Source organism: Lonchura striata, chromosome Z (genome assembly GCF_050655825.1).
Source record: "Lonchura striata isolate lonStrDom1 chromosome Z, ASM5065582v1, whole genome shotgun sequence".
NCBI lineage: Eukaryota > Metazoa > Chordata > Aves > Passeriformes > Estrildidae > Lonchura > Lonchura striata.
The window spans coordinates 57877652-57892840 of record NC_140740.1 but is presented as its reverse complement, the minus strand read 5'-3'; the positions used below and the strand labels follow the sequence as shown (position 1 = coordinate 57892840).

The 15189-nt window shown below is 36.4% G+C and overlaps 1 protein-coding gene across 3 annotated transcripts in view; it reads left to right on the top strand.

Annotated features, from left to right (window-relative positions):
- ELOVL7 (ELOVL fatty acid elongase 7) overlaps positions 1-12435 on the top strand; it is a 31526-nt gene extending 19091 nt beyond the window's left edge. For all 3 annotated transcript variants that reach the window (XM_085567299.1, XM_021534471.4, XM_085567300.1), the window contains exons 2-8: positions 258-346; positions 2311-2501; positions 4694-4774; positions 5266-5322; positions 7020-7125; positions 9864-10000; positions 11249-12435. In XM_085567299.1, coding sequence (XP_085423425.1) covers positions 277-346; positions 2311-2501; positions 4694-4774; positions 5266-5322; positions 7020-7125; positions 9864-10000; positions 11249-11452 — 846 coding nt within the window. In that variant the 5' untranslated portion in view covers positions 258-276 and the 3' untranslated portion in view covers positions 11453-12435. The remainder of the gene's footprint in view (positions 1-257; positions 347-2310; positions 2502-4693; positions 4775-5265; positions 5323-7019; positions 7126-9863; positions 10001-11248) is intronic.
- The last annotated feature ends 2754 nt before the right edge of the window (positions 12436-15189 follow it).

The following is a 15189-nucleotide window of genomic DNA, read 5'->3' as shown; positions in this document are numbered from 1 at the left end:
TGGCACGGAAGCACCTGGTATGTATGTAGAGATTGCAAAATCATATTGTGCATAGCACCTCTGCTATAAATTAGACCCAAGGATAGTGGGATCTGGCCAGCTAATGCTTCCTGATCTGTATTGGACATATGGTGCTCTGTTAGCCTTTTATCTTTTTTTTTATCACACTGCTTCCTGCAAATCTTTCCCAAAAAACTTTTATTAATCTTTCTTTATTGACAAAAATCCATATTTCTGTTTTGGCTTGTTTTCTGCAGGCAGCATCATAAAAATCAAATGAGAATGGCCTTTAGCAATCTGACATCAAAGGCTATACTACTGTATGATGAATGGATTAAAGATGCCGGTGAGTCATTTAAATCTAAAACTTACTAACTCCCAATAATTTTGAATAGCAATGTGTAGCTATGCTAGGTGTGCTGTTTATCAACTTAGAAGCAGCTTTGTCATCCTGTGAATATTTGTAAGACTTGCCAGGTAACCTATTAACATGATGGTCTAGGTTCTGCATTTTAAATTAGGAAGTAAACAAAACTCAGGTAGTTTATGGAATTAAAGTCAGAGTAAGTAAAGTGCAGACAGTGACTCTCTTGTTAGTGTCTCTAGTTGCCTGAATATATATTTGAGTTTTTCCTATGGTGCTGAATGTATAATTTTAACTTTCTTTCATTACGAAACAATTGCATTTTATCAGTTAATTAATGCACAGTGTGTAACTGCATTTTACTTTTGCAAAATGAAAAAAAAAAAACCAAGCCCTGATAAGTTTCAGTGTTTTGAAATCAACCCTCAGAGTAATTAACTCTGTAACAGTGGCAATTTGACAAAGAATGTTTGTCTCTTGTTGCAGTTAGTAAGGGATATTAATCCCACTTTGATTTTATGTTGCAACTCTCTTATTCTGTTTGCTTACCAAAAGCTGATAGAGAAGACCTCAATTTTTGGGCTAAGACCTATCAGTCTCAGTGTTTCTCACTGTGGTAGATAGATAGTGACAGGGATGAGCTAATTCCTGGAAAAAAATTGAGAAGTGATTAAGGTTTGATAGATAAGACTATTGATTTATTTTTTCTAGCATAGCTGAGCACCACTTTTCTTCTTCCATAAAAGCACAGCCTGTACGTGAGCAGGGAGTTTAATTAGTATGACACACAGGGTGAAGTAGATTGGGAGGGAGCATGCACTTCTGCTGCAGTATCCATGACTCCAGACCCTGAGTTGTCTCCATGCCCAGCAGTGCTTGTATTTGGCATTTTGTACAATAGTGTTAGTGGTGGAATATGGTTTTCTCAGGATCAGGCTGGGAAGAATAGTGGGAAAGGTTTGGTAGGAGCAGGGCAAAGGTAGATACAACAAAAACAGTTGTGAAGAGATGGTGGTTCTCCTGCAGCATACTTGAGCAGATTCCTCATGCTGTGGGTCACAGTCCTCCTTGGTCTGTGGACAGCAGCACTGGCACATCACAAGCTGTGAGCAGTATTGTAAAATGCTCTCTTCCTCAATCTGTTTTTACACTTCCAGTGGCTGTTAACCACATCAGAAGGTCTCATGGCTGAAAGGTTGCTTGAATGCTGTGGGTTGAAAATTCGCTGATTTGAAACATTTGGCTATGAATTAAACACTTGACAAAAATAACAGTAGTATAATTTTATCCTTAAAATACAGCAGGAAACCATGAAAGCAGCAGTTTACTGAGTCAGTAACTACTAAAGTTTGGGATCATTCTGAACCAAATCTTCCAAAAGACAGCGTAAAAAAAAATTAAAGAAAATAAACATTACACGAGGTTTGTATCAGTTCACCTGCTTATGGGGAGATGTGTCAGTCTTTGGTGATCTGGACTCTGTAATGAACAACAAAAGGGTGCAGTGAAATCATGGTGATGCTCAGATGAAATACCTGCCTGCCTCATCTGCGAGGGAGTGGCGAGGGAGTGGGTTGTGCTTACAAGGAGGTGCCTCTGCAATACAGCTCTCTGGCATAACTGTGAAATAACTTGCAACATTTGATTGTTGTATTATAACTTTCTTGTCATTAAAAGTGTGTTCTTTGTTGTGCTATAAAGACAAAATCATGTCACTCGTGAGTCTGTGTCTCCTTTTCATCATATGTGAAGAAAGAAGTGCTAAATCCTACATGGGTTAAATCATGTTATCCAGTTAGTATAGATTTGAGGTGAATGGACTCTTAAACATGATCAATGACAGAAAAACCTAGACCATCAGGAATTAAATACTTTTCTGTAGTTGTTTTAGTAAGTACTATAGACATCTGATTTTTTTTTTTTTTTCCTTCCTCTACCCTCTCTAGATCCAAGATTGGAAGGCTGGCCACTCATGTCTTCACCTTTTCCAACAACTTTTATCATTGGAACCTACGTTTATTTTGTCACTTCCTTGGGACCCAAACTCATGGAAAATAAAAAACCTTTTGAACTCAGGCAGATCATGACATTTTATAATTTTAGTGTGGTAGCCCTCTCTTTATATATGACTTATGAAGTAAGTATTATGTTTGTAATGTATTAATATATTTCATGTCTTTAACAACTAACTTTTAATAAATTTATTAATATAACTCCTACACTGCAATTCTCAAAAATATTATTGTCATGGCAGTAATTATCATCCTCCAAGGTGTATGTGAAACTTGTAATTCTTGGACAAAGAGAATAAGTCATATCCAGAAAGAGAGAACATGAAAAATTCTGTGTTATTATATACAATTTTGTAAGTTTAAATTTTTCATCATTTAAATTCTTTGTATTGCAGCAGGTAAAGCAGACAATATGCTTTTCTTAGTATTTTGTAATTGTTTCTGTCCTACTATGTGGTAATGTGACAGACTGTCTTTAAGCGGAAGGAGCAACAATTGATGTTTCAAACACTGTATAGAGTATGTCTACTGTGAAATAATCTTCACTTAGATCTGCCTTTTAAATCAATGACAGAGGTTAACAAAATTCAAGGCATTTTTGTCCTTTAAATGAAAAACAAAACCCCTCTAAACAAAAACCCTCCAACTTCTGCCCCCTGCTTTCCCCCTAGGCCCAAATTATTAGTAACTTTAACACTGATTTTCCCCACAGCCCCAAAATAGTAAATTCTCATTTTTTTCAAAAGCAATGTTGAGATTTTGCTTCTGTGGGGCTTTACTTTTGTTGGGATTTGGTGGGCTTTAGTGGGGTTTTTTGAAGTGTAGCTATTTGTTGACAGTATTGTGTGAGTGACAGCATTACATGTTTGCTCAATGAAGCATCACTGTGCTACTACTCACCCTGTATGTGACTCCCAGACTATGTGACTATTACAGGTTTGGCAAACTAGTAATAAAAAGCTGACAGATTATTGTGCCAAATTGGCAGGATATGTTCCTATTAGCTTAATTTGCATGAATTTTATCAGGAGTTACAGTGAATACCTAACATTTCTTCTAAGCTCTCTAAAGGCACTTCAGCAGCAGCTACTTTGTCATGACTGTTGTGTGGAAAGCGGTGGGCAAGATAAATACTTATGCTATTTGGACTTTTTTTTTTTTTAATTGCTGAATTTCCTTTTGGAATTTGGTTCCAAGTTTGGTTTTGGTTATAAACTTCATAAACAAACAAAAAAAAAGCCCACAAAGAAACAACAAAAGAAAAAATTAAACTTCTGTTAGTGTCTGACACTGGCACAGTATTCAATAAGTCTACTCTCAAGGCTTCCATGTTACAATTTCATGAAAGCATACATGGACAGAGTGCAACCAAATGAATTTCTGCTATTGTCCGGAGGTCAGCAAGAAGCTGATTCTTTCCCTTTTTGAAACAAAGTCATTTGGTGGGTGTTTTAGTGCTGGTGTTCTAAAGAAACCTGTTTTTTTTAAGTAGTTAGTTCTTTCAGGAAGTTAAAAGGACTAAAGCCTGCTCCAGTTAGGAGGGGTGAAGCTCTTAGCATGCATAAGTGGATGGTGATAATGAGAAGCATCATGAGGATAATAAAATACAGATGTCATAATGGCTGGCAGTAGAATCAGTCAACTATAATAATAATGTTGCTCTTGTCCAAACTTTAACATATTCCAAGAGAAAAGATTATATTTGGTACATATAGTCCTTTGGTCATGTGCTTTCAGTTGTAGTTTCTCATCACTCATATAAGTGGAAAACTAATTGCACCATGAAGTTTAACTAAGCAGAATTTTAGAGACTATGGTATAAAATATATATCATGCATATTGATTTGTTCCTTGTCTTTAATGATAACTAGCAATGGCTTTCTGTTGTACTGGTTTTGTTAGTGTATTAGGATGCTGTGTTGTATTCTTTTTTGTATTAAGATAGTTAGCTGTGATAGCAATTTTCAAAATAATTATATTTGGCTTTGAGGTCTTACTTATGCAGAAAGCTGTTTTTTAACACTGGTTTTGAGATGCATCTCTTTCTTCTTGTCAGTTACTAAAGCTGAAATAATGGGTGTAGGAAGAAAATTTTTGTCTATGGGTGTGGTCCTGGAATTAGAAATTCCTCTATCTGCAACAGCAAAGGATTTTTTTGGTAGCTATCCCAGATACAGGTAGATGACTGACAAAGTTGCTGATTTAAGGTGTTTTTAATATTGTTTTTTCCCTCCTGCTTAGTGATTGCAAAAGTAATCCAAAATTAATGAACTTTTCAAAAGATGTAAAGTTAATCTTTGCCCTTTTTTTCCTCCAGTTTCTTATGTCAGGCTGGGCCACAGGATACTCATTCCGGTGTGATATCGTTGACTACTCAAGGTCACCAACAGCTCTAAGAGTAAGTTGCCAAAGACCAAGGTGAATTGTTATCATAGAACAATAGAATGGTTTGGGTTGGAAGTGACCTTGGAGATCATCTAGTTCGAACACCTCTGATATAAGCAAGGACAACTTCCACTAGGCCAGATTGTTCAAAGTAGAAATGCTTTTTGAACAGCCTGCTTTTTGAATGCACGGTTGTCAAGTACAATGCACTAAATGGAAATGCCTTCTTGCATAATGTTGAGCACATGAGTTAACTGGAGGGATGGGTTGGTTGGTTAGGAGAAAGAAAGAGGCAAGGAATTCATTGGCTAATTTTTGTTGGTTTTAAAATTCCTTTAAGTTAAAAATTGTTTTGTGTTTTTAAAGAAGAAACAATCAAACTATACATTTAAATATTTCTGTCAACCTTGGACCATCACTAGGCCCAATACTTTCATTTATATACATATTCATTTGTCCTGCTATGATGTTTATGGTTTGACAGTTTGATTTTTATTCTTGCAGATGGTGCGAACTTGTTGGCTTTACTTCTTTTCCAAGTTCATTGAATTACTAGACACTGTAAGTATTTGTAGCCTAATAAAAGAAGTGGTTCTGTTTCCTTTTCACAGCAGAACTGGTGCTGTTCAGGGCTGAGGATTTAAGTTGCTTTTTATTTAGTCTTACAATCTTCAATTATTAGAATACCATCATGATGTTTACCCCTATTGTCTCTTTGTATTTTATTGCCTATTTACAGTGTTCTTCCTTCATTATCGGGAAAAACGTTAATGAGGGAACAACACACCTTTAAATTTTCAGGAAGTCTGGATATCTTGTTGTTTAACAGCTGAGTACACTAATCTGTTATGCTACGGCAATGCTCGTCTCAACACTGCAGATAAAAACCAGTTGATCCTGCTGAATATTTTTTTCACACCATCTTCAGATTTTATCTTCTTCATTCATATAATCAGCAGCTCTGAATGCAGGACAAAATTGCCATACCTACTTGCTCTGAATTCCTGAGATTATCTTGAGTGTTGTGACTATAGGGATGTTTGATGTCAGGCTGGTATTTAAACTCTAACCTGTTTAAAGCAAAGTCTGAGCAGCAATGCATTGAAGTAGAATGCAGATCTTGCTCACCACCAGCAACCATTTTCCCAAGACTGACTGTGGTGTTTTCAAATCAGCTTCTGAGTGTTGGAATTAGCTGCAGTTTTTGCCTTATTGTTTGGGGCACAATAGTGATGGTTCAGGAGCTGACTCATGAGCAGTGAGGATGTTCTACATCCTCTGAGCAAAGCTAGCTGTCTGACTTTTCATTTGCAAATGTTCATGATTCAACACTGGGAGATCTTACTGACTAAACCAAATTGAATGGTAATGGAAGTATCAGGAGTGCTAAAACTGGAAAATCCTGACAAGTGTATTGCTCTATTTGCCTTTATTCCCCACAGGTTATAGTGCTCCTTTTTAATTAGTCCCGAGCCTGAATTTTTAAAAAAAATGTTTCGTTTGAATACACACAACTAACCTGTTTCTCAACAGCTTTTTTGTTTTATCACAAAAGTAGTTTCTTAGCTGTATTTAAATCAGCTGATTCCAAATGTTTTATCTGGCACACCAGACTTCTTTTCTTCTGTGTTTGTTTGCTTGCCATCTGATACTATCCTTTCCATGACCTGACTTCTTATAGTTTTTTTTTGCTGTGTTCCCTTAACATTTCCCTTGATGCCTGTACTTTAAAATGGGGCCTGTCAATATAATTTAAGAATTCCTACATATATTCTGTACAATTTTAATGTTTTCCAATGGTAGGTAAGTTAGAGTTCATAAGAAAATGCTATTTCTCTAACAGAGTATTTTCTACTGTTAGTCCTTCAGGTAATTATCTCAAATGGCCTTTCATTAATAGTTCAGGGGACTTAAAATCTGATGCTTGTAGAGACTTCTCAAGCCAAGCAAGTTCATCTAACATGGTTTGTTGCACATGTAGGTGATGGCTCAACCTTTGACATTTGGTTTCAAAGCATGTCTTGGCTTTTGAGATCTCACAAGTAGATTTTACTTATAAACTTACTTGGTTTTAAGTTTTTTTGAAAACTGGCTTGTATAGCCAGACAGTGACTCAGTTTTCCTTCTTATCCCAACACTGTAGCTGTGAAGAACTTTTAAATGTAGTGAGCAACCAGCACTGATGTGTACATTTTTCTTTAAATATGTTGGACTTGATTCTCTTCTGTAACATTCTGTTCATTAAAAATCCATTTCAGATATTTTTTGTGCTCCGTAAGAAAAACAACCAAGTTACATTCCTGCATGTCTTTCATCATTCCATCATGCCATGGACCTGGTGGTTTGGAGTCAAATTTGCTGCAGGTATGGAGAGAGAGTGGAGTTTAGGTTGCACATACCTAAGTTACCTATGGTAGGCAGAAAAAAAGAAAGAATTAAACACCTTGGAAACATCAGTATTTTAAAATTTAGATTCCTGCAATATTTTTTGGAACAACTGAGATTACCGTAATTATTTAAATGTGGGGATTACTCATTTTCCCTATTTGTCAGCATTATGTTCAGTGTTGATTTCTTATGGGGAGAAGAGGTGCAGAGAAGAGAGTTGAGTACAAACAAAAACCATTATTAGACAAAAAAGAGAAGTCATTGAAAAATCATAAATGCTAGGGGAGATACATGAAGCCAATATCTGTTGAAACTGCTTCATAACCATTTTTCCCCCTACAATCTTAGAACTGTGTTGGAGGGAAGGAAAATGCTTTTTTTTTTTTTTTCCTATTTGAGAAATTATTCAGTCTTTGTTGTGGTTTCTTTTACTGGCTTTAGGTAGCATATGTGGGATTTATTTACACCTGACACTTCAGCTTTCACAAAACTACAGAAATATTTTTCTGGACCTTCTTTATTAAAGAAACATATTTGAATTGTTTTGAATTTAATTTCTTTGGCCACTATCAATTTACCTTCACTTTTTCCTTTCCTGCTTGATGAGTCTTTGCATGCATTTTCCTATGCCATATTAACAGTGTGCACCACTAATAAATACATGAAAATAGTCTGAAAAGCACAGAGTGGAGAAATGCACAGGCTTTTATTAATCCATTTCTCGGATAACTTAGGCTTTTTTAGGAGTTTCTAGTGAGAAATAGTGGGGTTTCATACATGTTTACCTAAAATATGTTTTGTATTTTTTCTTTTTTTGTCCCAGAAAATTGGTGATGAATTGGTGAAGCAGTTATTCCATTGTTTTTCAGTCTGATCTCTTAGTGTCTATTTTATTTCTGTTTTTTGGGGTGGTCCAGAAAGCACTCCAGAAAATTGGTACATCTTTTGAACTTTTCCAGTGTGTGGCTTTTCCTTGTTGGATATACCTCTGTTGTATCTGTTGAGTTTCTGTTAATAGGGTAGTGGTGGATTGATTGTGTATTTCTCAAATCTTGCTCAGTGACTGTTATTAAGTTAATAATAACACTGTGAATGGTTGTCTCAGCACACACCCCAGTGGGTTTATAGGTTTGCAAAGAGAAACCTGCAGCAAATAAGTCCTTCCTCTTCAACCTTGAAAATTTTCCACTTATAGGTGAATAACTTTCTCCTTTATATCTGGATGTTGAATCAGTATACCAGCTACGGGCTTCTGATTTTGCATCAGATTCAAATTTCATATGTGATAATTTGACAAATACTTTCAGCAAAGTCTGTAAGAATTGTTTTGTTCTCTGCTACTAATAGTCCCTCATATTTATGCAGAACTGTGTGTAGTCCAAAAACTCTATTGCTTATCTGTACATTTATCTTTCCAAATACTGTTGTTTGATAAGTTTAATTTTTTTCCAAGAATTTCAGTCCTGCTGCCATTTACCTTGTATTCAGTTTCATTTGTGCTTGTCCTTCTAAAGAGCAGCATCTGTAAAGTTTTCAGTCTGTTAGTAAAAAACCCAAGTTATGGATGGAGATGCTGTTTTTTCTCTGATCTGATATAAACAGAAAAATATAAAATTATGCTTAGTGTTGCTTTTCAGAGCATATTTTTGTACTGTTGTGTAGGTTCCTTTTTTCTCTGCCTTGGGTATTTATTTTTTCTCCTGCATATTCACTGCACAAGCCAAAAAGTATGCATATTTGAACTGTAAGAACATTCAAATTATTTTTAAAAATACAAATAGCTAAGTTTCAAGGAAAGTTTGCAATCACAGCTGGAGGAGTTATGCCTTCTCAAGCTGGAAGATTAGTGTGAGCTACTAAAAACACAAAATGTTTTATTTTTAATTTGAATGATCCTAAATGGGAAAATGGCACTCTTTTTCTCACTAAGTGTCTCCTTTTATGTCATCTTATTTTCTTTTTGATGATCATTGTTTTCATGTCCATGTTTATTTTAAAAATACTTGGCTGTCTGCTGCTTCTTGGATAACTTTTATCCCTAATTTCTTGCATTCATTAAAATAAAGCTACTTTGAGCAGGATCATGTAGCTCTATGGTTAGTCCAATGAAAAAGGAAGTGTTTCCTTACCTGTTCTTTGAAATACCCATGTGTTAACCATGTGTTTGTCAAAAATTTATACTAAAATGGGCCCTACTTAAGTTTCGCTTTCCTGTAAGTATGTTTTGAGATTGACAGTGGATCTGTGAGACACTTGTCCATGATGATGGATACTATCTGAAACTGTATTTCATTCCCTATGAATCTGCAAATCTGTATTGAGAAGAGACTTATTACTTATCCTCTAGAACTTTTTGAAGTTCATAATGATGTTTAGAAAGGAGGCAAAAATGAGGAGGAATGCTTTCTATCAACTTAAAAAAATGGACCCAAAGAACAAAAAATTCCACTAAAATGTTTTTATAGGTAATTAGATCAGCTGTGTTTTACTGCTGCTTTGGGATTGCTTAGATAAACCTTTACTGAGACAAAAAACTGATGTAATCCATCAGAACTGGTATCAACCCAATTCAAATAAAATACCTTGAGGCTTAGTCAAAGTCTAGGTTTTGTGGTACATGTTTTTCATATCCTAGCTCAAGACAATCTGCTAGGACCTCCGTGGCTTTTTAAATACCTCCTGTAATACTACCGCTATGTTTTGTTTTTCTGCAGGTGGTTTAGGAACATTTCATGCTTTGCTGAACTGTATTGTGCATGTTATCATGTACACTTACTATGGAATCTGTTCTTTGGGACCAGCCTATCATAAATATTTGTGGTGGAAAAAGTACATGACAACTATACAACTTGTGAGTAACTGTCTTTGACATAAGCACCTCTCAAAAACCTGATTGCAGCTAACACGGATTAAAAGCAATAAATTTGTCCTTTCAGTTATGCCCCTGTGTGGAGCTTACACTTAGTATAAGATTTACTAATGTTTCAATTGAGGATATCAAAATGTTTGAGCTCTTCACAGTAATATATCTGCTGACTTCAGCATTCACTGTAATCACAGATTTAGACAAATAAGCTTTTCAGTTATACAGTACTTGGTAAATATATTTAGAAGACTCATTACTTATATAAAAATTATTAAAACACAAATTTGCACCAACAAAATACAATTAATTGTCAGAATACTCATGTAACTAGTAACTGCATGTAATATGTCGTAAGGAAAGGTAAAGTATTTCTTTAGAACTTGATGTTCTTTCATAGAAAATATTTGTGTTTAGAAAATTTACTTATCTTTAATGGTCTCTCCAGAGCATTAAAACCCACTCTTGCAGTGTGGGTATATTAAGTGTCTTATCCTCTTTATGTCACTTTCAGAAGGTTGCTCTTCTGAGTGCTTTTGCATGCCCACCTCATTTAATAGGTGGATTTTCAATATTCGGTTTCTGCCTAAACAATTGGCTTAGAATGAACAAAGATGCTGAGGAAGGAGGTAAAGGAGTGCCCTGTCTGCTTGCACCAGGGCTGCTTTTGGTATAATAGTTCTTGTGACCATGTGCAACTCTGAACAAAGTAGCCTGAATATTTATAACTTGGTCTTTTTGACCTAGAGGCACTACCAGTGGACTATTAACTTGGAGTTCACGTGGAGTATATTTTTGTCCCATACTAGAGTGCAGGGAAGGTGGAAATTATTGCTCCCTAACCCTGTAATGGTTACAGTCTTTTTTTTTTTCCTGGCTAATTTTTCTAAAGGAGCCTCCCATTTGCCACTGTACAAACACTGCCTCTTTCCTTTTTATCTGAACTTGCCAGGGTAGAATTCTATTCTCCTGCTATGAGTTTCTTAGTTTGTCCCAGAACTTCTCCTCCTTTATTATGTAAATCTGGTTTTCAGTGGAGTAATATTTTGGGGAGATGGGCTATAAAGGTACATCTCTGTCATATTAAGAACTTGTATTGTTGCCCCTTGCTTTCTACCCACTCTACCCTTACTATCTGTTTTTCAGCAAACAAGCTATGCTGAAATTTTTTAAACTTCTGTAGTAAGGTTGTAATTTGTTTTAAAAGTACTTATTCTCTTCACCTTTTTCCTCCAGGTCCAATTTATTATGATTACAGTCCATATAGGACAAATCTACATCATGGATGATTGTCCATACCAGTATCCAATCTTCATGTTTATTATCTGGCTTTATGGCTCCATGTTTTTAGTCTTGTTTCTGCACTTCTGGTACCATGCTTACACAAAGGGACAAAGACTGCCAAAAATGGCAAGAAATGGCATCAGCAAAGATCAGTGAAACAAATTCTTCTATCTAAAACCAAAGAAATGTGTACGTCAAAGGGGAAACTTGCACTACTTGACAATCAAGACATTTAGGTGCGCACACTACATGGTGTATATTTTGTATGTTTTCTTCCAAAACAGAATTTGTATTTTTACCGTAAGTTATTTGGGATTCAGAATATGGGAGTGGGGAAGAACTGTGGATCTCTGATTAAAAAAAAAAAAAAACAACAACAAAAAAGAGGTCTCTATCTAGAAAATGTACAAAAATGTACAAAAATGTACACAAATGTACAAAAATAAAGATAATTGGAAAAACTAAAATGTGTATGACAAGTACTGAGTACTTTGAACACACTTTGAGGGGGATAAAAAATATTTCACTTTAAATGTTGTAAGTTGCTAAGACTATCGGCTGCATTTTACTATAAGAATGATTGTTCAGTAAGTACTGTTTATAGAATCTAAGGCGTATTAATATAGTTAATACATAAACATTGTTACATCTGTTTAAATTGTATTACTTGTAAAGGAAGGATTGTATGTTAATCTGTCAAGACATAGTGTTTCATTTGAAGATCACAGATTTTTGGATATACTATCTTTTACTAGGAGAACTCAATTCATTTCACATTCTACTCAGTTGAACATTATCGTAAATGTTGGAAAGCTACTAATATGGGGATTATCTGAATTGTCTTGTAGCATACTGATCAAAACATCTTACTGATTTGTTCACTGTTGTAGCCAAATATACTTATTATTCAATGTGCCTATGGATATACTTTAAATTGGTAGCCCGTACTGCTGCTGCTTGTGAAGTGGGGCTAGGAGGATTATGGAATCTTTTAATTCAATAGCCAAAATCTTAGTAGCCAACTAAAATGTTAAAAAATTTTGATTTAATGATTTGAGCTGAAATGTTGCCTACCATGATTGTACTGTGCTCTACTTTCTGCCATTTCCATTATCTATTGAAATACATGTCTAGAAAGAGTTTGTGTCATCTTGGTTTTTTTTATTATTACAATTTGTTTTTATCAGCTCAAGGTTAAAGTTACTCCAGTTGCCTTGTCTGGAACCAGGCAAAAAAATATGTGATATTCTCTGAGCTTCTGAAAGTGAGGCAGGCAGTGGTGACTGGGCATGGCTCCACTCTGTGTAGAATTATCCAGTACATTGTTTTAGGCAGATTGTTAGGGGCACATTTGTGTAGAAATCAAAGGAACTTGCTCTTTGTAAGTTGTGTTTGTACTGCATGAGTTTATTAAGGAATTGGTGCATGCAGCAGACCTGAAAATTAGGAATTAAATGTGTTTGGATTAAAGTTACCATTAAAGGTACTGTTTTCTACAACACTATAAAAAAGAAACTTGCAGTATTTGCTATTTACTTGATCTGATCGGTGGGATTTTAAAATACTCAAGACTTTGAAGCAGATTTTAATAGCCTCCCTGTTGCACAATTCCACGAGAGTAAGCTTTGTTACCTGAACACTTTCATTCTACTGACATTTATGGTGCATTGTAAATGCTAAAGTAACGTAAACTATAGGTTGCATGAGTTGCAAATGTTTTCTTTTGAAATTGCATCAAGTCTTTTAAAGCAAATAAATAATTCATATTTTATCTATTCACTATTTAATCCCCTGAGAGCTGTCAGCACTCATGGCAGATTGAAAGAAGGTCTCATAAAGTATTGGGATCATTTGAAATTTAAATTGTAATCCCTGAATTTTAGATGGTTGATCCTTGAATCACCAGTGTTCAGTTCCCAGCAGTACATGTGGAGAGGTGCTCTATCACATGGTCCTAAACAGCTGCAATGTTGATCAGGGACCACACCTCATTTGGTGGGAAATGCAGTCCATCACTGATTCAAAGTCTCAAATCCAGCCTATGTATGTCCCTGGCCTCCAATGTTAGGGGGGCTTTCCTTAAGGACAGAGACCTACTGCTATTTTTTCAGATAGCAGGAAAGAATTTTCCACTTTTATGTGTGATTTATTTTTTAATGCATATATATATAATATTACATAAGTACTGATGAAGGAAGTGGGACAATTTGGTTTTCTTAGGCCTTCTTGAGCCTGCGCATTCAAATGTGTTTGGGAAATGCAAGCCTTTTGAGGGAAAGGCTGTAATAGCTAGTCTGTAGTGAAAACTGGATAATAGTACCCTCTGCTTCTTGTGCAAGGACGCAGGCATTACTCTGTTGCCTTGCAGATGATTTCTGTGCTGTAGGGAAAGTCCTAGTTCTGGTCTCTGATTTTGCAATCATACCTCCTTCCCTGCCCATAAATATAGACGGAGAAATGCATCCTGCAGGTGGGTGTGAAGAGACAGGTACTTGTTTGTTGGCTTGGGAGCTAGATCTGCAACTGAATTTTCAAACTCACTAGGGCTTAAATAGGAGCTGAGACTATGCGCAGTCAAAACTAAGGAGTGCTGCATGGGGGTAGGGACTAAACAGAAAGGAGCCAGGAAAACTTCTGCAGTTGTACACTAGCCAAAGGGATCCAGAGTCAGTTGTTTGAGATTAAGAACTAATAAGCCAGGGCAGAAACTGGAGATGTTAATCATTCTGTGGGCTGTCAGCAAGTGCCGTGTCAGATTCCCACTGCATAATATCTTGCACAGTGGTTTAGTCTTCTGGGAGCTACAAAGCATTTGGAGAGTGAAAATGCAGTGTTTCACAGTGAGTTGTATGGATGCAGCCTAAGAGGATGCATGTAGTGTCACTGTGCCAATGACATAAGCTCAAAACAAATTCTGTCCTCCTACACACAATGTGAGAATCATGCAGATTTTATGTGAACCTAAAAATTGTGCATCTCACATACTTAAATGTATATTTTGAGTGGGGCTAGAAAGAAGGGTCTAACAGTCAGCTAAGTCATCCATGTTATGGTGAATGTTTACTGACAGTGAGGGGAATGAGGCTAAAATTTTGTTTTCCTTAGGCTTGGTGGGAAAGCAACACTGGTGTTACCAGCCATTCCTCTCCTGTGAGAGTCCAAAAAATTGACAGAGATAGCTCATCTGTATTAGGTATCACAGGAGTTTCAGTTACATCCCTGACTATGCAGAATAGGTGACTTGGTAGCAAAATCTCCTACCTTAAAATGGAGGTTTCTTATTTAATTTCCAAATCACCATTTCTTTAAAATACTCATAAAAGGCTAATATGCAATGAGCACTGTGGCACCAGCATCAACCCATCTTCTGTAGGAATAATATAAAATATAAATTGCGAGTAATTATCATCCCACACACTGCCTGAATCAAAACAAAATTCTTTAACAAAGAAACATTGAAAATTGACGGTTTGGAGGGGTTTCTTAACGTTGATTTTTGTTTTGTTTGTTTAATTAATGCCAAGGCTGTGTTCTGTTTATTGGGGCAGCAATTCACCAGCCAGTGTTTTCCTGACACGGTTTAGCTTCTTGCCACACACAGAACCGCCAAATGGGCTAGGTTGGAGGAGACTACAGCAGGTCAGCGGTCCAGCCCACCTACTGGAGTAGGGCCATCCCAGAGCACAGGGCACAAGACTGAGAGCAGATGGTTCTGGAATCCCTCCATGAGGGAGGCTCCAGAACGTCTCTGTTCTGTCCCAGCGCACAGTACCCATACAGCAAAGAAGTTCCTCCTCATGTTCAGGGGGAACTCCCAGCTCATGTTTTCTGGCCGTGGTTTCCGGCCCTGCCGCTGGGCACCGCCCCCGGCAGGCCGCGCCCCGCGGGCCTCC